The 24,079-nt window shown below is 51.2% G+C and overlaps 2 protein-coding genes and 1 pseudogene across 3 annotated transcripts; 1 reads left to right on the plus strand and 2 right to left on the minus strand.

Moving 5' to 3' along the window:
• Window positions 1-12: 12 nt before the first annotated feature.
• On the minus strand, window positions 13-1,186 carry LOC308050723 (olfactory receptor 14A16-like; the record flags this gene model as incomplete). The annotated part of the gene is made up of 1 exon (XM_080360867.1): window positions 13-1,186. Exon 1 carries the CDS (start codon window positions 973-975, stop codon window positions 13-15), a length of 963 nt encoding a protein of 320 aa, XP_080216993.1. The 5' UTR covers window positions 976-1,186.
• A 9,479-nt stretch (window positions 1,187-10,665) lies between these two features.
• LOC308050724 (olfactory receptor 14J1-like) lies at window positions 10,666-11,580 on the plus strand (annotated as a pseudogene). The gene has a single exon. The product of its transcript is annotated as an olfactory receptor 14J1-like (transcript).
• An 11,279-nt stretch (window positions 11,581-22,859) lies between these two features.
• LOC308050626 (olfactory receptor 14A16-like) lies at window positions 22,860-23,792 on the minus strand (the record flags this gene model as incomplete). The annotated part of the gene is made up of 1 exon (XM_080360784.1): window positions 22,860-23,792. The coding sequence occupies one exon, from the start codon at window positions 23,790-23,792 to the stop codon at window positions 22,860-22,862; it is 933 nt and encodes a 310-aa protein (XP_080216910.1).
• Window positions 23,793-24,079: the final 287 nt, after the last annotated feature.

The following is a 24,079-nucleotide window of genomic DNA, read 5'->3' on the forward strand; positions in this document are numbered from 1 at the left end:
AAGATGGCCAGTTTATTGCTTCAGAAACAAGAGGGATATGAGTTTGCACAGGGCATTCTTGAGCTCCTGGTTCCTCATGCTGTAGATGAGGGGGTTCACTGCTGGAGGAACCACCGAGTACAGAACAGACAGCACCAGGTCCAGGGATGGGGAGGAAATGGAGGGGGGCTTCAGGTGGGCAAACAAGCCTGTGCTGACAAACAGGGAGACCACGGCCAGGTGAGGGAGGCAGGTGGAAAAGGCTTTGTGCCGTCCCTGCTCAGAGGGGATCCTCAGCACGGCCCTCAAGATCTGCACATACGACACCACAATGAAAATGAAACATCCCAAAAAGACAAAAGTACTGAAAACAAGAAGTTTAAATTCCCTGAGATAGGCATCTAAGCAGGAGAGCTTGAGGATCTTGGAAACTTCACAGAAAAACTGTTCAACAATATTACCTTGGCAGAGTGGCAGTGAAAATGTATTGGCCGTGTGCAGCAGAGCATTGAGAAACCCAGCGGCCCAGGCAGCTGCTGCCATGTGGACACAAGCTCTGCTGTCCAGGAGGGTCCCGTAGTGCAGGGGTTTGCAGATGGCAACGTAGCGGTCGTATGACATGACGGTGAGAAGAAAAAACTCTGCTGAAAGGCAAAAGACAAAGAGAAAGAGTTGTGCAGCACATCCTGCATAGGAGATGGCCCTGGTCTGACAGAGGGAGTTGGCCATGGACTTCGGGACAGTGGTAGAGATGGAGCCCAGGTCGAGGAGGGCGAGGTTGAGCAGGAAGAAGTACATGGGGGTGTGTAGGTGCTGGTCCCAGGCTATGGTGGTGATGATGAGGCCGTTGCCCAGGAGGGCAGTCAGGTAGATGCCCAGGAAGAGCCAGAAGTGCAAGAGCTGCAGCTCCCGAGTGTCTGTGAACGGCAGGAGGAGGAACTGGGTGATGGAGCTGCTGTTGGACATTTGCTTTTCCTGAGCACGGGGCGCTGTCATGAGAAAAAGAAAAAAAAAAAAAAGACAGTGAGAATCCAGCGCAGAGTTCTCTGACAAAAATCAAACCAAGTCCCATAGACCCTCCCCTGTCACACAGACACTCTTGTGTTTTTCTAGGAGTACCTTTTTCAGCACTGTGGCTGCAGCCCTGCTTGGGGCTGGAAAATGTGCAACCAAGAGCAGGGCCTCTGCCCATGGGCCATTGATAAGTCAGCCCAGCTCTGCAGAAGTGGGGCCAGGGAACGGTGGGGACTGTCCTGGTTCTGCTAACACAGAAAGGCTGTCAGCACTTGCTTTCCCAGTGATAGGGAACAGAGATGGTGAAGGCAGTTTAGGAGTTCCAGGTTTTTTTACCTATCCCCCCATATTCCCTGCAGAGTGTTGTTGGGTGTCAGAAACCCTCAGGTCCACAGACTACACTACCCACAGCCTACAGGTCAGAGCAAAGCTGGGACACGTGCGCCCATGGACACACCTGCAGGAAAGGACCCACAAGATCAGGCTGTGACTCTGCACCTGAAACTGCCATCCCCAGAGAGCCTGACAGCAAGAACAAGATCCCAAGAGCAGTGACCCAGAGCAGGGGAGCAAGAAGGAAAATGCGCTGAGGGTGGGGGTGAGAGAGGCCAGGGCAGAGGCAGCCGGGCACTCAGACAGCGTCCCCCTTCCCCAGCTGTGCAGCCACCTCCCAGACACCAACAGTGCCGGGCAGCTGCTCTCAGCCCCTGTGCTCTGCAGAGGAACTGCAGCTCTGGCTGCACAGGAGCTGCTTCATGCCTTGGAGCCCCCGGCCCTGAGGGCAGAGGCTTTGCTGGGTGGGACAGGAGGCCAGGGGGCTGCTCACAGGAGGGATCTGACCTGCAGGGGGTCACAGGGACTTTTCTCTCTTCTCCCTCCCATAACAATTCCGGGTTTGGTTTCCTCTCATTTCTGATCATTTCCCTGCTGCCTGGAGATTCTCCCCTGGGAGGTGTTTCCCTGTCCATGTCTGTTCCCTGTCACTGCTCACAGACAATCCCAACCTCTGTGCCCTCCCCTGGCCCTACAGATCCTGCCTGTTCACAGGCACTGCCTGGGGGCATCTTCCTGTTTGCAGACTGGAAAACAGGACAGGTCAGATTAAGTGTAAGGTGTCCAGCAAAGGTGATGCTGGTTCTGCATAGGCAGAGGAGTGGCTGAAGGCATGCCAGGATTCTCTTGCAGACCTACTGATCACACAGTTGCAGTTCTCAAATATTTGTTTTAAAATAACAACTCCTTTTGCATTTATCCCCACCCATTCCCAAGAGTAGGAAACTGAAAACAAAGTCTCAGGGAATATCCTTAACTTTAAAATACTCCTTCTCTTGATTTTCTCCTTGAAACCTCTTGTAAATATTGCAGGGGTGATCAGGAGCTATGAGCAGCCCTGACCTGCACTGCACCCCCTCAACAGCAGAAGCACCTTTCCTGCCCAATAGGGTTTGCTCCTTCCGCCACATCTTCTGGGGTGCAGGGACCCTGCTCTGCAGGACAGCCCTGGGCACCCCTGGGTGCTCCCCCTGCAATCACCCTCAGCAGAAGTTGTCGTCATTCCCTGTTCCTGTGATAGTGCAGCAGGGAAGCCCTGCTCTGGAGTGTGTTCTTCTCCTCTGCAACAGAGATACTGTGAGAGAGATCTGACAGATCCTATAAATCATGGAATGTACCAGCTTAAGTTCTCCCTCCAGGAAATGCAGCTGCATTGTCTTACATGCAGAGACTTACCCTGTTAGAACTGTGATTTGTCTCATTGAATCCTCAGCAAACAACCACCGCACATTGCCTTTAATCTCTCTCTGCCTGGCTCCTGTGCCCTCGGTGCTGCAGGCAGAGCCCTCAGCCCTGCTGCATGTGCAGAGGAGCTGCTCCTGGGCAGAGCTGTCTCTCTGCAGCGCTGCCGCTGCCATGAGCTCCTTGTGTCCCAGGAGCCCAGCCCAGCTCAGCAGCACAGGAGCAGCCCATGATGTCCCTTGCTCTGTCCCCTCTGAGCTCCTCCAGGTGTCCCTGGGGCTCCAGGGGCACATTCTTTGAGACAACCTGAAGTAATAGGTGATGTTGATTCTCTCTCCTCTGAAGAGACACATCATTGTGTTCTTTGTAATAAACAATGAATTAGTATGAGAATCAACTTTTCTTGTCCCATCATTAGACAGGACACCAGCAATATTACAGCAAAGGATCTAATAACTCCAAACAAGGGAGGAATATCTTCAGTTGAATTAGTTCAGGCATTTTATTCTGCTTTTATACTCTTAGGTCTAGAGAGACATTCATCAATCTTTGGCAATGTCATGTCTGTGCTCTGATTCAAAGCCTTTGCACACATGGGCTCTTGGACACTTGGTACCAGGTTTCTTGTGGCAGGTCAGAGCTGGGCTGGTGCCACAGCTGGGGTGGCTCAGCCCAGATGTGAGGCCATGTCCTCAACCAGGGACCTGACTGGGGAGCTGGAGCTGTCAGTGCTGTAGACAGAGCTGTGACACGGATGGAATGAACTGCCAGGCAGGGTGGCAGGAGTGAGTTCATCTGGTCTCAAGGACAGCAGCCTCCAAGCACAGCAACAGTCCGGATCAGAACTCAGTCCGGACCTGGAAGGCAATTCAAGGGCCCATAATGAGCTGTTACTACTGCAGGAACAGTTAAAGGAGAAGCAAAGACACTGTGCGAACACTGATGAATTTAATAAGAGGTGAGAATCACTGTGTCCTCTCGTTCTCCATCTTCACCAGCAAGGTCTCCCAGGCCTCTGTGACTGGAGTCAGAACAATCAGCAGTGCACGGGGATCAAGTCAGGAGCCGCTGGAACTAACACAATCCTCTCCAGTCTATGGGACAGCAGGGGCAGCATCCCAGGAGCTGGGACAGCAGGACCATGTCACAGTGAGGCCACTCTCCAGCATCTGTGAAAGCTCATGGAGACTGGGGGGACTCCCTGAGCACTGGCAGCTCTCACACAGTGTGTGCACTTTTCAAAATGGCCCATGGGTGAGCAGGGGAACTAAGGGCTGTGCCCCAGAGCATGGCCACTGGGACCCCATTTCTGGGTGTCAAGAAGAGATGGTGACGGAGTTTGCCCAGGGCAGGTGATTCCTCTTTGCTTTCCGTGAGGAAAGGACAGGGTTGTGGACGTGGGCAGAGCAGTGGTGGTCTGTTACCTGGAAGTCATCAAGGAATCCAGAATCATCCCCCAAAATATTCTTGCGTCCAAGGTAGGATATTATGGTCAGTGTCAGTGCACAAGTAGATGAGTAAAAAGCAATCTGGATGGTTGGGCTTGAAAAGGTGCTGTAGAAAGGGAGAAACTTTCCAGTCTTGAGGACAGTCCAGCACTGGAAGCTGTTTCCCAGGAGTGCGCACTCACTCTGTCCCAGAAAGTGACCAAGATGTGTTTGGATAAAGCCCTGACCAATCTGGTCTGACACTACTGTGAGCAGGAGGTTGGTCAAGACACCTCCTGAGGTCCCTTTGAGCCTGAACGATGCTGTCCTTCCTTCCCCTTCATGTTTTTAAATTAGGGACAGCTCTCAGGTTATCCCAGAATAAAGAAGTAATTAACATGAGGTTCAGGGCTGCTTTACAAGTGCCCCCAAACAGTCCTGACCACATCTTTTCCATCCTTGTTCTTTTACCCTGAGCCAAGATCTTATTTTTTGCTGTCCTAATGCCTCTCCAGAAAGAACAGCCTGTGTTGTTAACCCTTTCAGAGTAGGTTGTCCAAGAGGTATCAGCATCCATGCACAGAGTCTGCACATCATCCAGACACAAATCCATCATTATAGAAATGAAAACGAGGCACTTGACCAGCTCCTTGCACCCAGATATCAGCGTGACATGTCTGCTGAGATGCCAGGGAACACCTAAAATCTACATGAAGGGTATGTGAGTCCTGGTTGGGTATCCTGGCTTGTCTCCTGACCCATGTGGTGGTTCAGGCTGTGAAGAGAATCAAAACCAGCCATTGGACTGGGGTAGTTCCATTTTACACATGTCACACAGGGCAGATGAGGGAGCTCAGAACTCCAGACTCTGCGGCACTGTTGGGACTGCAGAGACTGGAAATGCAGGTGACAGTGTGTGTCAGTGCACACACATAAAGATTCTGGCTTCCTTTGGGCCTTTGCACTGACCTGGGATCTGTTCCTTGGCCACCTTTGTCTCAAAAATAAACTATTCTCCTATGGACAGTTGTGCCACACAATAGCCACCTCTGAGAGAAGCTGGAGGGGATGGAATTGCAATGGTTTCAACTCAAATCATAGAATCATAGAATCATTTAGGGTGGAAAAGAGAACGGAGAGTCCAACCTTAAATCAAACACTGACAAGTCCACCACTAAACCATGCCCCAAAGCTCACACTGACCACAGAAAAAGCCTTGAAAAACATTGGAGAATAATCTACCGGGTCCCAGGGGTCAGGGCTCAGCCATTCTGGTGATGAACAAGCATCAAGGGCTGACATGGCATCAGAGCCACCTCCACAAGGCCCTCACCACCTGGAACCAGCGTCTCCATGTTTTTCCTTCACCAGCCTCCAGGGACAGGGACCTGCACTGGTTGTTTCCTTCACAGCTGTGTCAGTGATGGCCCTTCATGGGATCCAAACACCCTCAGAAACTTGGGGTTTGCTTCTGCCTTTGACTTCATTAGAGGTTTGTTCATTCTCTCAGCATCTGCAGTTCAGGATCATGACAGCAGAGGGCTCACTAACATCTAAAATGCTCCTACAAGCCAAGGCTCTGTGCATTATTTTCCTAAAGGCTTCAAGTCTGGTGTGGATGATTAGGGAGATTTCAGGAACAGCAAAACAGAGACCATTTCCACAACAAAGAACAATAAAGTCAAATTTCTTCTATTCCCTTCCCTGCTCGCCCTTCTCTCCCTTTCCAGAACAGGTGGCATCAGCAGCCTCCAGCTCATATTGATGTGGAATGTCTCCTAGTAGAGACTGAATATGTCAGAAAACTGGGTACCTAAATCACCATATGAGCGAGAAGACAGGCCAGGACACCTCAAGAGGAGTCACACTCCTCTGGACCAAGAGGTGGGTGTCCCTGGCAATCTCAGGTGCCACAGCACAGTGATACTTGTGTTCAGGGAGCTGGTCAAGTGACCCATCTCCTGTTCTGTAATGGTGTCTGAGTTTGCTCAGGTCACCCCTGACTTGAGCCCCATCCACTGCTGGGTGTTCTCCAGACTCCTGCCTTCAGGAACCAAGTCCCAGGAGACCTTGCTGGTGAAGATGGAGGCAAAGAAGCCATGTAGTACCTCAGTCCCGTGTGATTCAGCTCTTAGCAAGTTCAGCAGCAGGCCCACGTTGACCCTGTCAGTTCTTTTACTGCAAATGAGGCAGTGTCAGCTCATCTTGCTGCCCTCAGACTCCTGTTCAAGGATCAAGTCCAAGGCATCTTTGCCATCATCCCTACATGCACATAATAAACTTCTTCTTTTGGAATTTCCACTGCCCCCACCTCCTATGTACTGCCTATTTTCCCTGGAGCTCCATCAGTTCAGATGAGCAGCCTCAATGAGATAAATGCTTCTGTTCAAGGATACTTGGAGAGATCATTCTTGTGCTTGGAGCAGGCTGCCCTGTAAAGCTTTTCAGATTTCCTGAGCTCCTTCAATCTTCAGACCGACGTCCATGTCACCACCTCACACACCATCCACCAGCATGTCCAAGTCTTCTCCTCTGGAGCCCACCAGCCTGTGCTCTGCTGCTGGCCTTCCTCCCTCCCCTCTGGTGCCTGGGACCCCACTGCTTCCTGGTCACAACAGCCAAGGTGGACACTGATGTTCATATCCCTCACCAGTTACTCCTTTTTTTCCAGTTCCAGATCCAGGTGAGCATCACCCTTGTTGGCCCATCAGGCAGACATGTTAAGAAGTTGCCCCAAGATCCTCTGGAATTTCAGTACCTCCAGCTTTCCCTGGCCAGTGAATGTCAGGGCAATTACAGTTCCCCATAGGAACGTACTCATTGACTGGAGACTTCCTCAGGTTACTTACAGAAGATCTTTTCCATTTCTTCTCCATGATCAAGTAGTTTGTAACACCCAACATATTGTCACCCTGTACTGGGCTTACAAGGCAAAGACGTGGAACTGGGGGTGAGTGTGGGTGTGCTACAGTTGTCACCTCTCTGAGAAGACAACAGGAGTTGGACCAACGTCAGACAGAGCTGATTTAGCTGCTCCAAGATGGACCCACTCCTTGCCCAATCTGAGCCACGCAGTGATGCTGGCAGCACCTCTGGGATATTGTATTTGAGAAGCGGTAAAAAACACTGCACAACAGCAGGTGGGAGAGAGGAGGGAGGAGATGGGAGAGAAAAGCACTGCAGACACCAAGGTCATATCCCACAGGACCCAAGCAGGTCCCTCAGTAGGCCAAATCCTGCTCTCCTGAAATCCTGCTCTTGGCCTTGTTCTCATCTCCCAGGAGCCTCAGCTCCACTTTCCCATCCCTGACTGTTCCATCCTGACCAACTCTTTCTGGTTTGTAAGAGTGAAGTCCCACAGGGCACCTCACCCCACTGACTTCTCAGTCATCAGTGTCAGGAAGATGTTGTCAATGGGCTCCACAATAGCCCATGATGCACGCTCACCATGAACAAGGCAGCTGCACACGGGGCTGCATGAGGAACAGCGTGGGGACCCAGACACCTGCAGTTCTCATCCCATTCGGTTCAGCACTGGTGTGACCCACACACACGGGTGTGTGCCAGTGTGCGGCTTCCCAGTCTGGAGCAGCAGGGAGGAACTGCAGAGTGCAGGGCTGTGCCAAGGCAGGTTCAGCACCTTGTGCACATGGTGTGGGGTGCTGAGGGACCTGGGCTGCTTTGGCCCAGCAGCGCTGGGGAGGCTGCAGCAGTGCAGGAGTAGCCTGAGAGTGCTTGAAGGGCGGTTTCAGAGGTGGTGGAAGGTTTCTGCATAGTGGGAAAGAGCTTGAGAAAGAAATAATGGCCCAAAGTGCAGCTGAGGAGGTCCAGGCTGGCCATGAGCAGAAAGGAATGTGATGGAAGGGCAGTGCTGTTGTGGAGCAGGTCAGCAGAGGGAGTCTGCATCAGCCCAAGGCTTTGTGCTTCAAGGAGCAGCTGAGGAGGATGGAGAGATCTCAGCAAAGGAAGGAAGATGCTCAGACAAGAGCAAGGTGGGGCAGCAGGGGGGATGTCTGCAGCCTGCAGGGACAGAGGTGCAGGGGATGCCACAGCACAGGACAGGCTGTCGTGGAGATGATCACGGGATGGAAAGAGGCTGAAAGCCCCACCAGACATGAGCTCCTTCTCCCCTTGGCTGTGGCTGTTGTCTGCACCTCTGATGCCTGTGAGGAGACACCTTGTCCTTGCAGCACAGGGGCCTCATGGCCTCCTTGTCCCCAGCCAGGAACCTGGGAGGGGTGGGACCATAGTCCTGCCCTTGGCCTTGCACAGCCCCACATCACACTGTCCCAGGAAGGGCCTGGGCAACGTGGCAGGGACAGGATCTGACTTCCCATGGTACAAGGTCAGGGCTTGTCTTCTGGTTAAAGAAACACATCCAGGTTTCCTCAGCATCAGAGACATCTTTACTTTGCTTTTCCTGACCTCCAGTTTTCTTCTCTAACCAAACCTGAATGTTGTTTCTCAGTAGGTTACCTCAGTGGGGCCCATTAACAGTACAAGGAACTTTGGAGTTTGAATCTGACTTTGACTTCTTGAGAAGTTTCCTCCCCTTCCTCCAGGGTCTGAGGTCCATGGACTCAGCACCAAACCCACCAGAGGGGTCATTAAAGCGCCTTGTGCTGCTCCTGTGCTGCTGAGCTGGGCTGGGCTCCTGGGACACAGGGAGCTCATGGCAGCGGCAGCGCTGCAGAGAGACAGCTCTGCCCAGGAGCAGCTCCTCTGCACACGCAGCAGGGCTGAGGGCTCTGCCTGGGGATCTCAGAAGACGAGCAAGGCAGAGAGAGATTAAAGGTGGTCAGGACTGGAGGACGACTGAGAGCTCACTGGAGGAGAAACCTTTGCAGCCCTTGCCATGGTAAGTCTCTGGTGCAGGGCAGTGCAGCTGTAGCTCCTGGAGGCATCTCCTGAAACTGGCACAGGCACAACTTGTGGGACCTGTAAGGACGGGGCTCTTGTCAGGCCATGCTAAACAGCTGTGAAGCCGGGTGAGCACCCAGGGGTGCCCAGGGCTGTCCTGCAGAGCAGGGTCCCTGCACCCCAGGGCTGTGCCGGGCAGGGACTCTGCCGCCTGCCAGGGTCAGCGCTCAGCCTGCCCGTGGAGATCCAAACAACAAGGAGGGGAGAAGCTGTGGGGGAAAGGAGTGATCCCAGGCAGGACAGGGTCCTTGTGCTGTGGAGAGGGTGCTGTGTGGATCAGAGTTGCTGACAACTCAGCCCCAGGGACATTCCAAGAGGGACAACAAGGCAGGGATTATCTGAAAGGGAAGCAATTATTGCCTTTTGTCCTCTATTCTTGGCTGGCTGGCTAGGAAAGGGAAGATGGAAATGTGTCTTTCAGTTACGGGGAAGTGCTGAAACTCCAGATATTTATTTTTCTCTGAGAGCGCAATTCAACACACTCTCGCTCACAGAGCAGCAACATCTCCTTTCCACCCCCTTTATGGCTGGTATGATGTTCTCAGCAGAATCCGCACACACATAGAGATGTTCCTGGGCAGTGCTGAGCTGCCAGGAGGTTTGTGCAGGGAAGAGCTGAGCACACAGGGGGTGGGACAGACTGACACTGAGAGCAGTGACAGGGAGGAGACATGGGGACAGAGAAACTGCTCCCGGCAGGAACAGCTCCAGGCAGTAAAGACCTGGGCAGGGGGAGAGAGGGACCTTCTGCCAAAAGTGCCATCACAGGGGGAACTTGGGCACCTCCCTGCCATCCCCTGCAGTGTTGATGTCTACCCCTTAGCAGTGCTGCCAGGCTCCTCTCCCACCCACCACAGCTTCTGTCCTCAAGTCTGTGGTGTCTTGAGCTGAGGCACTTCCTTGGCAGCCCAGCTTCCAAGAAGGAGAAGCTCCTGAGGGCCTGTCCATGTCTCCCTGTTCTCTCTCAGCAGGAGCGCTGGGCCATGTCTCCTTGTCCACTCGGTGACTCCGCTGCCTGTGTTCTTCCCTCAAACTCTCTGCAGCTGGGCTTTCAGCTGAAGATCAGATACTGATGCTGCAAGTCCTGCCATGCAGATGTCTCTGTGGGAGCAAATTCCCTAAGCCCATCATGCCCTCTGGGGCTCCGGGATGTTCTATGTGTGGGGCTGGGGAACGAGCCCATTCTGTCCCAGTCAGAACAGCTTTAGGACACCCCAGTGCTTCTCTGGCATGATATTGTGAATTATGATTACGATATAAGTAGATTATAATTGTGTATAAACACAAGAACTACCCCCCTTTCCCAGGTCCCGGTGCTGGAGGGCAGGGTTGACACCTTGGGAGCCCACAGGAAGAGGCCCTGATCCTCACAGCACAATCAGAAAGCACAAACCAACAGTCCAGCCAGGGACATGACCACAGCAGCTGCCAAAAAGGAGAAAACAATTTGCATTTCTGTATGTGGTGGCACAGGTGGGAGTAGAAGAGGGATGTTGATTGAGGGGGAGGAAGAGATTTTCTGGAAGAACTCTGTCCTGATTTGTCTACATGTTCTCCTGTTTTCACAGTGCCCCATGCCCACAGGCAGCCAATGTCCAACAGCAGCTCCATCACCCAGTTCCTCCTCCTGGTGTTCGCAGACACACGGGAGCTGCAGCTCTTGCACTCCTGGCTCTTCCTGGGCATCTACCTGACTGCCCTCCTGGGCAACGGCCTCATCATCACCACCATAGCCTGGGACTAGCACCTCCACAGCCCCATGTACTTCTTCCTGCTCAACCTCGCCCTCCTCGACCTGGGCTGCATCTCCAGCACTGTCCCCAAATCCATGGCCAATTCCTTCTGGGACACCAGGAACATCTCCTACACAGGATGTGTTGCACAGCTCTTTCTCTTTACCTTCTTGGTAGTAGCAGAATACTGTCTCCTCACCATTATGTCGTACGACCGCTACGTTGCCATCTGCAAACCCCTGCACTATGGGACCCTCCTGGGCAGCAGAGCTTGTGTCCACATGGCAGCAGCTACCTGGACCACTGGGTTTCTCAATGCTCTGCTGCACACAACCAATACATTTTCACTGCCCCTGTGCAAGGGCAATGCCCTGGGCCAGTTCTTCTGTGAAATCCCCCAGATCCTCAAGCTCTCCTGCTCACACTCCTACCTCAGGGAATCTGGGTTTCTTGTAGTCGGCTTTTCTTTTGCTTTTGGCTGTTTTGTGTTCATTGTGGTGTCCTATGTACAGATCTTCAGGGCCGTGCTGAGGATCCCCTCTGAGCAGGGACGGCACAAAGCCTTTTCCACCTGCCTCCCTCACCTGGCCGTGGTCTCCCTGTTCATCAGCACTGCCATGTTTGCCTACCTGAAGCCCCCCTCCATCTCCTCCCCACCCCTGGACCTGGTTTTGTCCTTTCTGTACTCAGTGGTGCCTCCAGCAGTGAACCCTCTCATCTACAGCATGAGGAACCAGGAGCTCAAGGATGCCCTGAGGAAACTCATCTCTTAGTTATTTTTGTGAAGCAATAAACTGCCCATCTGCTTCTACACAGGAGATTTAATATAGCTAATTACAGGCTCAATCTGTCATCTGGATTTTCTGTTGTTATTAGTTGTTTTCTTATTGCGATGAAGTTTTCAGCCTCTTTCTAATCCACTGTCTGCTTTTCTTTTATAGCCATGGCTGTTTATATGAGGAACAGTACAATTCTTGTCTCTAAACAAAATAAAGATTCCTGTAGTGACCTGTTTTTTCTCTATATCCTTCCTGCAAGGCCTTTTTGCATGTTCAGGGACAGTTCCTGTGATGGGTGAAGGGTAAAAGTGTCCATCCTGGCAGCCCTGCCAGGGAGCAGCAGCGCTAGTTCTTCCAGAGCTGTTCTGGTTCCACTCCACACTCTCCTTCTCATCCCTGGTGTTGGTGCAAGGCCTGAGTGCTCTGGCACTTGGTCACCGTCCTGCTGTGTGTCAGTGCTGTGGGCGCAGGCAGGGACAGGCAATGGGCACTGCTGTGACAGAACTGGCCTCACAACAGCCTTTCCAGATAGAATGGTGATCTCCTATGGGCAGGGCTTGAAGGTTTGGCTCTTCTTCCAAATCTTCTCTCAAGAATATACCCAAGAAACTGGCCCACAGATGAAACCACATTGTACAGCTGAACAGTGTGTGTGTGCAGGGCTAGCACACAGCAGTGTCCTCTCACAGCCAGGCTCCTGCCAGAGACCTGCAGGACCAGCAGAGCAGGGCTGGGCTGTGCCCCTGTGCACTGGACACCCCGTGGAAGGAGCCCCAGGTCAATCACCATGGACTGGTCCCTCACAACCACCAGGGCCAGGTTGGGACCCTGTGGGGAGCACAGGATGGGGCCAGGAGCACCCGAGCAGATCAGAGGAGGGATGGGGGAGATCAGACGGGAGCTGACCTGGGCTGGAAATTGCCCTGGAGAGAAAAGTACTGGTGTTCAGCTGCCCCAAGATAACACTCAGAGTTTAGGGTGCAGGGCCAGAAGTCCTTGCTGTCCTGGTGCTTCACCAGGCCTGGGAAGTAGCTGGAGAAGGATTGGTGTCCCCCACTTGCCATCTCTGAGTGCATCATCCCTCGTGAAGTGCAGAATGGAAAGCAAGTCTGGGACCCTGTGTCAGGACTTGCACCGAAGAAAGTGTTCACTGAGAAGCCACATCCTTTTGCTCTGGTACTTCAGTCCTGGTGCTCATCACATGTCCTTAAGACAAACTTATGCACCCGTCTTGTCAACTTTACCCCAAAAGTCTGCCCTAGACAAGGTTCATGAGCTGGGGCCAAGCTGGAGATCTGGGGTCCAGCTGTGACCAGAGGAAGGACAAGGCCTGTCCTGGGTCCTCTAAGAGGGGGGCCAGCCTCTGTGATCTCCACCAGAAAAGGCAGCATGCAGGAAACTGGAGACCACCCCCGCGCTCACTGGAGGCCCTTAGGAAGAGTTGCTCTCTCCAAATATCCAGCCCAGCTTGTTGCTGCATGAACAACCAGGAGAAACTGCCCCTGGACCCTCATTCCAGACCCCATCTCCTCCACCCCATAGAGGCCGTGCTCTCCCCCTTGGCACTGAGGTGGTTCCAGAGATCCAAGAGACACCTGTAGGAGGAGATGTTGGGTGGGGATATGGTGTCCTTCAGTGCTCCTCATGGTGCCTCCTGCTGGGCTTTGTGCCACTGGTCACAACCCTCTGAGCCTGGATGTTCAGCCAGTTCTCAGTGGTGCTGAGCAGGAACATGCCCATGATCACATTGGGCTGCACTGGGAGGAGCGTGGCCACCCAGACAAGGGCAGTTATTGCCCATCGTGACTCAGCACTGGTGTGGTGACATCTGGAGCCGTGTGTCCCAGTGTGAGGTTCCCCATTCTGGAGGAACGGGAGGAGCTGTCGTGTGGCCAGAGAAAGTCTGGGTCATGTGTGGAGTAGCAGTAGTAGTGTTTACTACTGGTGTACTACACACAGTGTGTAGCCTGGTTAAGTGGAGTGTGAGGAAACGTGCTGTTTCTACAGAAATTGAGTTGATTTTCTTCATGGATTTTGAACCACTCTCCTTCACAGCCAGTACAGTCTTTTGTTCAGAATTACTATGAGAATAATGAGATAATGCTGTTTCTTCCCTGGGATAGAGTTCATTTTGTCTTTTAGCAGCTTTACAGTGTTTGCCATTTGCTATGAGAGGAATGTCAGAACTCACTGATATCTTGGCTGTTGTCAGGGAAACCAAGGACTTCTTGGGCAATCCAGACACAGATAGAAATTGGCAGGAGGGGACACAGACAGGACAGCGCCTGAATTGACATGCAACTGATCAATGAAATATTCCCCATGATTAGCGCCATGCTCAGTCTAAATCTGGAGCCGGCTTCTAGGGCTTGTTACATCCGTTACTTTGGGTTTTCCAGCTGGTTTGGTTAGTTCCATTCAGAAGTTTCATCCTGTCAGGAGTTCGAGGTCAGTTCGGCCTTTTGCCGTTCTGCCATTTTGCCGTTGGCCTTTGGGCCTTTCTGCCTGTTGCCCTTTTGCTCTCTCTGGCTGGGATGGGCTGTTCAGGACCAAGGTGCTCCCTTCTGCAGGACTGGCTGCTCCGTGTGACTGGAGTTACACAGGGGATGGCACTCAGTATATTTTCTTAATTTAATTTATCTACTTCCATTTAATTTACCTGGACTATTGTCAGTGAAACCAAGGACTTCTCTGGAGTGCAGCTGCAGGTGCAAATTGGTAGGAGGAGACACAGACAGGACAGCACCTTGATTGACATCCAGGTCAATCAACAAGCTATTCTCTACCATTAGTGTCATCCTCACTATAAAGCTGGAGGTGTATTTTCCTGCCCGTTAGTTTTGCTTTTCCGGCAACATTGCTTAGCTCTGTTTGGAAGTTCCATTCTATTGGGAGTTCAGTGTTAGTTCAGTTTTACGATGTTTTGCTGTTTTTCAGTTGACCCTTGGGCCTCTCTGCCTTTTGCACTTGTACTTTCTCTTGCTGGATCAGCTGTTCAGGACCAGGGTGCTCTCTTCTTTTGGGCTGCCTGTTCAGCACAGTGGGAGTTCTGTGGGCAATTGCACTGAGTGTCATATATTTTACTTTATGTATATTGTCGTATATTATTAGTGGTAGTGTATTACTTTTATTGTCTTATTAATTTTTTGTCTAAACCCACAAGTTTCTCCCTTCCCATTCAGTTCTCTCCCTTATACTCCTTGGGGACTGGGAGCAGGATGTGAGCAGCTCTCATGGTCTTAGTTGGTGGCTGTGGTAAAACCATGACAAGAAAGGGCAGTAGTAGCTTCAGAAATCTTGAAAATCACTTTCCAAGATGGTGTCAATATTTAATTTTTTGTTGTTATTGCGCAATGAGGAAGGAAAATCATGAGGAAGGAAAATCATCAGAAACTGCAGCTCTGGAGGTCCAGAGTGGAGCTCAGGATAAAGAAATGTCATTCTGAGCACAGTGCTGTGTTCATTCAGGACTCTGGATCAGTCATGACTCTGTGTTTCCAGGAACAGCTGGTGAGGATGGAGAGACAGCAGCACAGGTGGGGACACACTGGGCTGAGAACAAGGTGGGCAAGCGCATGGGGTGTCTGCAGCCTGTGGGGAAACAGCCACAGGCCTGGGACAGTGCAGGATGGACCTTGGTGGACATGGTCAAGGGTGCTGGGAAGGCTGGATGTCCCTGCAAGAGCCACGGTCTTTGTCCCCTTGGCTATGGCTGATGTCCCTGCCAGCGAGGCCTAAGAGGAGACACATGGTTGTCATGGCCATGGCACCCCATTGCCTCCTTGCACCCCCAGGGAGTGTCACACCATTGTCCTGCACTGGGCATCGCACTCCCTACAGCCCCAGGAAGAGCCCTGAGCCACACGTGAGGGACAGGATCTCCCTTCCAGGGGCAGGGGCTCAAGGCTTGGCCATTGTCCTTCATCAGACAAACCAAGGGCTTTCTCAGCATCAGAGCTGCTGCACTTTGCCTGTGCCTGATGCAATCACTGCCTCCAATTATCTGCTCTAACGAGTCCCTGGGAGGCTTTGTCAGTAACAGCCCTCAGTGGGGCCCATTAATGCTTCAAGGTACTTTGGAGTTTGTTCTGGCTTGGACTTCTTGAGCAGATTCTTCAGTCTGTGCTTGGTGTCTGAGGTTCATGGACTCAGCACCAAATACACCATGGGGCTCATTAAAACACAGAAAGCCCTAACGAGCGATGTTTCTTTCCCTAATTTTCTTCAAATCTTCAAGCCTTGTAGAACTAACTGGAGAGGTTTCAATGGGACACTTGCTGATGAAGATTTCAAAGATGATTTCATAAAGGAGGATTTTTTTCTTTCAAGGGTATTTCCTGTCATTTTCCAGTGTATAGAAGAAGTGACAGCAGCATTCTACACTGGACATTGATCCCGAGGGTCTCCTGGAGACATCTGGACAGCAGGAGAACAGTCCCTGAGGCTGGACACTGTATGGACAACCTGGCTCCTCACCCCCACCCCCAGTCTGCCGCTTCCCTCATTGGCCACCAGAGATTGCATCACTTTTCCTCCATCAGACTTCTCCACTGAGCTCTGCAGGAGATGCTGCAGCTCCTGTGCACCAGCTCCACCTGCTCTCCTGTGCAAACACTGCACAGTTCAATCAACAGCAAAACACTTTCCTCAGCTGTGTGTGTAAGTGGATCTGGTGAGGTCCAGCATCCACAAGGGACACCCACACAAGAACTGCTTTAGACAGAGAGACAGGAGAGGATAGAAATAAACACAATGAACGTGTTGACTGCCATGTCAATTAGAGCTCTGAAGAACGGGGCAAGGTTGTAACTCCCTGAAGCTCAAAGCAGAAACCAGACAGTTGAGAGGCCACTGAATGACCAAAGAGCAAGTGGAGGAGAAACCTGAGAGCACTGGGAAGGGCAAACGTCCAGACAGGGCTGGAAAGTTGTCCTTGGACAGGGACATTGAATCAGGAGAGGTGGGAACTCCTGAATGACGAGGGAGATGAAATCATAGAGTGTTGGTAATAGAAGTACAGGGGAAGACCAATATTTCTTCTCCTTCCCTTATTGAACTTCCCCATAATTCCCTTTTTGGCTTTTTTCTTTTAAATTTTAATATGTTAAAAAAACAACTAAACAAAAATCTCCAATCAAAGAAAATAACAAACCAAACAAAATAAACAGAAAACCCCACAAAACCAAAGCAAAACAAAAACCAAACCAACCAACCAAGAACAACAACCAAAATCAAAACCCAAACCAACCAACGAACCAACCAAACAAAAATCCCAAAATGAAAAAACAACAACAAAAAAGTGGAGATTTCCAGGCAGACATCAGTCATCACTTGTCTCACCATAAACAGCCAGGGCCATTTTAGGGCCCAGTGTACCTGAGGTGCTGGCCTGGGATCGGCATCTATCACACAGGACCTAGGGAGACCAGAGCACCGTGCAGTGCAGGTGGAGCCTGGGCAGGGGTTCCTGGGGCATCTACACTGGCACCAGGTGTTTGTGTCTCTGCAGCTGAACACATTTGTGTCCTAAATGCATCCCCAGTTCTAGAGAACGCTCTCCTTTCCAAAGAAAAGAAACTCCCCTACAAAGACTTTTAAATAAATAAATAAATAAATAAATAAGTAAGTCTATAAGTAAATAAGTAAGTAAATAAATAAATAATAAATAAGTAAATAAAGAATTAAACAAGTAAATAAATGCATAAATACATAAATAAATAAATACATAAATAGAAAGAAAAAGAAAGAAAGAATGAAAGAAAGAAAGAAAGAAAGAAAGAAAGAAAGAAAGAAGAAAGAAAGAAAGAAAAAAAGAAAGAGAAAGAGGGAACGTAAGTAAATTAGTTGACACCTTCCTTTGCTTTGGGCTATTGTCTTCACTTCTTATTTTAACATCCATTTTCATCAACTGACATCTGATGGGCCTGCAGGCATGAAGCCAAGATCACGTTGTGTCTTGCACAGCGCCCCATGCCCTCTGAACCTGCCCTGCCCAGGACTCCTCACACGTTGCCCAGAGCGAGTCACACTGAGGTGTTGGCTGGTTCCCTGGCTGGGATGTTGGTTTAGATGGTCACCTACAGCACAGGTGGGTCCTGCCCCATCATCGCCTGTTCCCTCAGCTGCTCCTCATCACACTTGTGCTCCAGGCACTGAGCAGCTTCGTCGCCTCCTCTGCACTCTCTCTAGTGCCTCAATGTCCTTCTTATGATGAGGAAACACAAACCTGAACACAGGATTCAAGATGCGACCTCATCAGCGCTGAGAGCAGTGGCACAATCACGCTAGTCCTGCTGGCCACACCATTCCTGATACAAGCCAGGATGCTGGTGGCCCTTTTGGCCATCTGGCCACACACAGGCTCATGTTCAGCTGCTGTCGATCAACACCCCCTGATCCCTTTCCACCAGGCAATTTTCCAGCCACTCTTCCCTGAGCCTGGGGTTGTTGTGACCCAAGTGCAGGACCCGGCACTTGGTCTGGTCAAACCTCATGCAAATGGCCTCAGCCCAATGATCCAGAGGGTCCAGATCCCTCCGCATGGCCTTCCCACCCTCCAGCAGATCAACACTCCCACCCAACTTGGTGTCATCTGCGAACTTAATGAGGGTGCACTCGATCCCCTCATCCACATCATTAATAAAGTTTAAATAGAACTGAGTCAAATACTGAGCCCTGGGGACACCACTTGTGACCGGACGCCAACTGGATTTGGCTCTGATCACCACAATTCCTTTGGTCCAGCCCTCCATCGCACATACACCATCCAGGCCACGAGCTGCAGCTTCTCCAGGAGATGTTGTGGGACACGGTGTCACAGGCTTCACTGCAGTCTAAGGACACAACACCCACAGCCCGTGTGGCGCATTCACTGCCCACGACAGACTTTCCCTCATCTGCTCAGCGGTCACCTTGTCACAGAAGGAGATCAGGCTGGTCAAGCAGGACCTGCCTTTCATCAAGCCATGCTGATTGGGCCCCATTGCTCGTCTGTGTGTGTGACTTCACAGTCATTTGCCAGCCATGTTCCTGCTGTTGGCCAATCCCCTGCAGAGGCAGAAGTGACCTCACAGTCCCCCCCACAGCCATTGGCTTCCTGCTGGACTATGAGTTCCTGAGACACGGTGACCACATGGCATAGTACCCACCATCACCCTCCTAGTGGGCCAGTGTGTGAGCAGATCAAACTGAGCTGCTTTCATCCAATGTATCTGATAGATTCCTATCAAGCGTTTGAGTGGAGAAACGTTCCTCAGAGGAGCTGCTGTATTTACACTGGGACATTTTACATCTCTGCTTCTCCCTTTTTTTCTCCTTCCCCTTTCTATTCTGACGTGAAAGAGCTCTCCAAGGAAAAGATTCAAGGAATCCTGCAATAATGCAGGTTGGAAGAGACCCCTGAACACCAACTCTGTCCCACTGACCTTTATGGCACCCCAAGGAATAGCTGATGGCGTTTGTGCTCACTTGGGTTCATCTCACCACATGCACACACTGGACATGCACATGACGTGTATGTTTGCAACTCATCTTCACAATGAAAATATGGACTTTTGACCTAGTGTTTCATAGAATGTCCTGAGTTGGAAGGACCCACAAGGATCATGGAGTCCAAGTCCTGTCCCTGCACAGGACACCCCACAGTTCACCCCGTGTGTCTGAGGACGTTGTCCAGTCTCTTCTTGAATACTGTCAGGTTGGACTCGTGACACCTCCCTGGGGAGCCTGTTCAGTGTCCAGCACCTCTGGGGGAAGAACCTTTTCCTCCTGTCCCACTGACCCTCCCCTTGCACACCCTTCTTCCATTTCCTTGGGTATTGTCATTGGTCACCAGAGAGAAGAGATCAGTACCTTCCCTTCCATCTCCCCTTGTGAGGAAGCTGTAGCCACCATGAGGTCTCCTTTGAGTCTTCTCTTCAGCTCTGATGCTCAGAAACCCCTTGGTTTGCTTTCTGAAGCAGAAAGGAGGAGCCATGAGCTCCAGGCAATGGGAAGGGGGATCCTGTCCCTCACACACGGCTCAGGGCTCTTCCTGGGACCGTGGGATGTGGGGGTGCAAGGCCCAGGGAAGGACAACACTGGGACAACAACTTCCAGCTTCCCCATGGGGCTGCAAGGAGGCAGCGAGGCCCCAGTGCCATGAGGACAACATGTCTGCTCCTGAGGTCACTGGCAGAGACAACTGCCCCGGCCAAGGGGACACAGACCTGGGTTCTGTGGGTCCCTTCCAGCCTTACAGCGCCCTTTGCCATCTCCACCACAGGCTGTTCCACACGGTGCTGCCCCTGCCCCTCTTTCCCTGCAGGCTGCAGACACCCATCTCGCTTCCCACCTGCTCTCACCCAGCATCTCTGCACCTTCACTGCTGTGTCTGCACCCTCACTGGCTGCTCTTTGGCACACAAACCATGGGCTGATCCAGCTCCCTCTGGGTCACCTCTTGCCCCACAGCGCCGCCCTTCCATGACGTTTCTCCCTCCTCGTATCCAGTCTCCATCATCCAAGTTGCACGTTGTGAGTTATTTTTCATCTCTTTTGTTTTTTTCTGCTACTAAGGAAAACTCAACCATTTCAAAAATTGTTCTTCAAGCAGGGAACCCAATTCATTATGCTTCTTGTGGTCTTTTACCTGACAGAATGCAAGTAACCTCACCATGATCTTCTAAATCCCACGACTGCTGCTGGCCTTTCAGCTTCTCTGACAGACACGACCATGTTCCTGCTGCTGTCCCGCCATGTTCTCAGGTGGAATTGACATAACAACCCGTCACAGCCACAATCTTCTGACTGGATTATGAGTTTCTGAGACACAACTGACCTCATAATACCACACCCATCCATTCCCCTCCTTAGCACCCCAGACCTGACCAAGACTGAAGCGTGTTCTACACAGTCCTACACCTGCCTCTCTTTCCCTGCAGGCTGTAGACACCCATCCCACTTCTTCACCTTGCCTGAAGAGAGCCCTTGTCTCACCCATCTTGTCTCACTATTCTGCTCAAGGCCGGATGAACCAGGGGAGGTTGTTCATGGCCTCGACCCACCTTTTCATCACCCTCAAAAGAGCTGACATCCCACTCTAGAGGAGAATGTGTCCAATCCCCTTCCCAGGGACAGAGGCAGGTTGACCAATGTGCAATTCTCCCAATACTTGTTCTGGCCTTTCTTGAACATGGCTTTGATGTCTGCCTTTTCCAAAGACCCCAGAACCTCTCTGATTACCCTGGTTCTTATGAGGTCACAATCCAGAATAGCGGGCAATGGTGAGGTAGCAGACTGGAGCACATGCAATGATCCTAAGGCAGCCGAGATGAATCTCATTGGGCAATGGGGTTTGTTCCCGGAGTCGCACACAGAAATGTCAGTGTCTGTGAGGTGTCCACATCTGAGCTGGCCTCATGGGCACCTTATGCAGCCAGGGATGTTCAGAGACAGAGTCTGTCCCTTTTACACAGAGGCACTGGCCTCCTGTTGCCACTCCAAAAGGACAGGAGACACCTCAGCCCTGTGGTGTGTCACCCATGTCCCACGTCATGAGGAATAGACACAGGGACCTCAGTTCAAGGAAGTACAACTGCTGCATTCAGGTGATTTCCTATGGGATGTTCCTCCCAACATAAAGTGACCTCAAGACCTTGTCTGTGCCTCAGGCCTTCATGGAACCGCAAGGAACAGCGATGATGTTTGTGCTCACTTGTGTTCATGTCACCTCACGTACATGATGCACATGCTCACTTCTCATCTGTTGTCTTGGTTTAGTTAAAAACAAGTTTCTCTTTTAGTGAATTTACCTGTCAGCTAAAGCTTCATATTAGCTGCATTTTTCTGGTAAGTCAGACAGATGTTTTGGTAAAAATAGCAATGGAATGCGAGGTCACTGATAAGGACAGATGTACATCTTGCGAGAGGGGCAACGAGAAAACAGGTGACCAGAAACTGACCAACAGAGTATAGCATCCCGTTCACGTGAATACTTCATATAAAAGTGGGAGATCATGAGGATCTCACCCCTTTTCCTTCTGGCCGACATTAGGAGAGGACCTTGCTAGTATTCCTTGAAAACTGAGGCCAGTGACAGACTGAATCCAGCTCCAGTTGGCTGCAGAGTCCAGTCCAGAACTTCGGGTGCCGGCCCCTCATCTGCATGAGCAGTTGCTGGGACTTTCAAGACTGTTTTTATATATTTTGTATTATTTTCTCTATTTTTATTGGTAGCATTAGTAAAACATTTTTTATTTTTCCAACTCTCTTCTCTCTGTCCTTCTTTCTTTCCCAATCGCCTGTCCTGAGTGGGAAGCGGGGAGAAGAAGGGGCTGAAGAAGGAAGGGGGAGGACAGGGGACTAACACCCACATCTGCCACGGTTGCCATCCCGCAATCCAAACCTCAACACCTGTATAAAGCAAACATGGACTGCTGAACTACTCATTCAGTGTCCCTCTGTGGAGGGAAGAACAACCTCTGTGGGTGAGAGGCCAGTGCTGGAAATGGTGGTTGTGAGTGGCCAGTCCATGGTGATTGACCTGGGGCTCCTACCAAAGTGGTGTCCAGTGCACAGGGGCACAGCCCAGCCCTGCTCTGCTGGTCCTGCAGGTCTCTGGCAGGAGCCTGGCTGTGAGAGGACACTGCTGTGTGCCAGCCCTGCACACACACACTGTTCAGCTGTACAATGGTGTTGAATCTGTGGGACACTATTGTAAGCATATACTTGAATATATAAATCATCATGTATTGCCCTGAGGAGATCAGCTTTCTATCTGGAAAGGCTGTTTTGGGGCCAGCTCTGTCACAGCAGTGCCCATTGCCTGTCTCTGCCTGCACCCACAAGACTGACACACAGCAGGACGGTGACCAAGTTGCCAGAGCACTCAGGCCTTGCACCAACACCAGGGATGAGAAGGAGAGTGTGGAGTGGAACCAGAACAGCTCTGGAAGAACAAGCGCTGCTGCTCCCTGGCAGGGCTGCCATTATGGACTCTTTTCCCCTCCTTCCATGAACACAGGAACCATCCCTGCAGCTCTAAAAAGGGCTTGCAGGAAGGAAATAGTGAAAAAGAAGTCACTAAAGAGCCCTTTATTGTGTTTAGAGACAAGAAGAGCACGACTCATTATTTACACTACCAACAGTTATAAAAGAAAAGCCAATAATGAATTAGAAAAGGGATGACAACATTATCACAATAAGAAAACAACTAATAACAACAAAAAATCCAGATGACAGGCTGCACCTGTAATTAGCTACATTAAAACACCTATGTAGAAGCAGATGGGCGGTTTATTGCTTTACAAAACAATAAGATATGTGTTTGCACAGGGCATTCTTGAGCTCCTGGTTCCTCATGCTGTAGATGAGGGGGTTCACTGCTGGAGGAACCACTGAGTACAGAACAGACACCACCAGGTCCAGGGATGGAGAAGAAATGGAGGGGGGCTTCAGGTGGGCAAAGACGCCAGTGCTGATGAACAGGGAGACCACGGCCAGGTGAGGGAGGCAGGTGGAAAAGGCTTTGTGCCGTCCCTGCTCAGAGGGGATCCTCAGCACGGCCCTGAAGATCTGCACATAGGACACCACAATGAACACAAAACAGCCAAATGCTAAACAGACACCGACCACAAGAAGCCCAAGTTCCCTGAGGTAGATGCCCGAGCAGGAGAGCTTGAGGATGTGGGGGATTTCACAGAAGAACTGGCCCAGGGCATTGCCCTTGCACAGGGGCAGTGAAAATGTATTGGCTGTGAGCAGCAGAGCATTGAGAAACCCAGCGGCCCAGGCAGCTGCTGCCATGTGGACACAAGCTCTGCTGCCCAGGAGGGTCCCGTAGTGCAGGGGTTTGCAGATGGCAATGTAGCGGTCATAGGACATGACTGTGAGGAGATAAAACTCTGCTGTGATGAAGAAGAGAAATAAAAAGAGCTGTGTCGCACATACCAAGTATGAGATGGCCCTGGAATCCCAGAGAGAATTGGCCATGGACTTGGGGACAATAGTGGAGATGGAGCCCAGGTCAAGGAGGGCGAGGTTGAGCAGGAAGAAGTACATGGGGGTGTGCAGGTGCTGGTCCCAGGCTATGGTGGTGATGATGAGGCCGTTGCCCAGGAGGGCAGCCAGGTAGATGCCCAGGAAGAGCCAGAAGTGCAAGAGCTGCAGCTCCCGTGTGTCTGTGAACAGCAGGAGGAGGAATTGGGTGATGAAGCTGCTGTTGGACATTTGCTGCCTCTGGGCACTTGGTGCTCTTTTAGGAGAAAAAGTCAGTAACAATTTAGTGGAGATTTCTCTGACAAAAAACAAAGACATGTCCCACAAACCCTCCCCTGTGACGCACAGACAAGCTTTTCTTTTTCTACAAGACCTTTCTTCAGCACTGGCTGAAGCCCTGCTTGGTGCTGGCTGAGAGAGAAACCAAGAGAAAAGTTTATTTGCCCGTGGACTCTTAGTAAGTCAGCCCAGCTCTGCAGAACTGGGCTTGGGCAGGGGACAGTTCTGAGGTTCAGTTT

The sequence above is a fragment of the Nesoenas mayeri genome, assembly GCF_963082525.1.
Source record: "Nesoenas mayeri genome assembly, chromosome: 29".
NCBI classification, from domain to species: Eukaryota; Metazoa; Chordata; class Aves; order Columbiformes; family Columbidae; genus Nesoenas; species Nesoenas mayeri.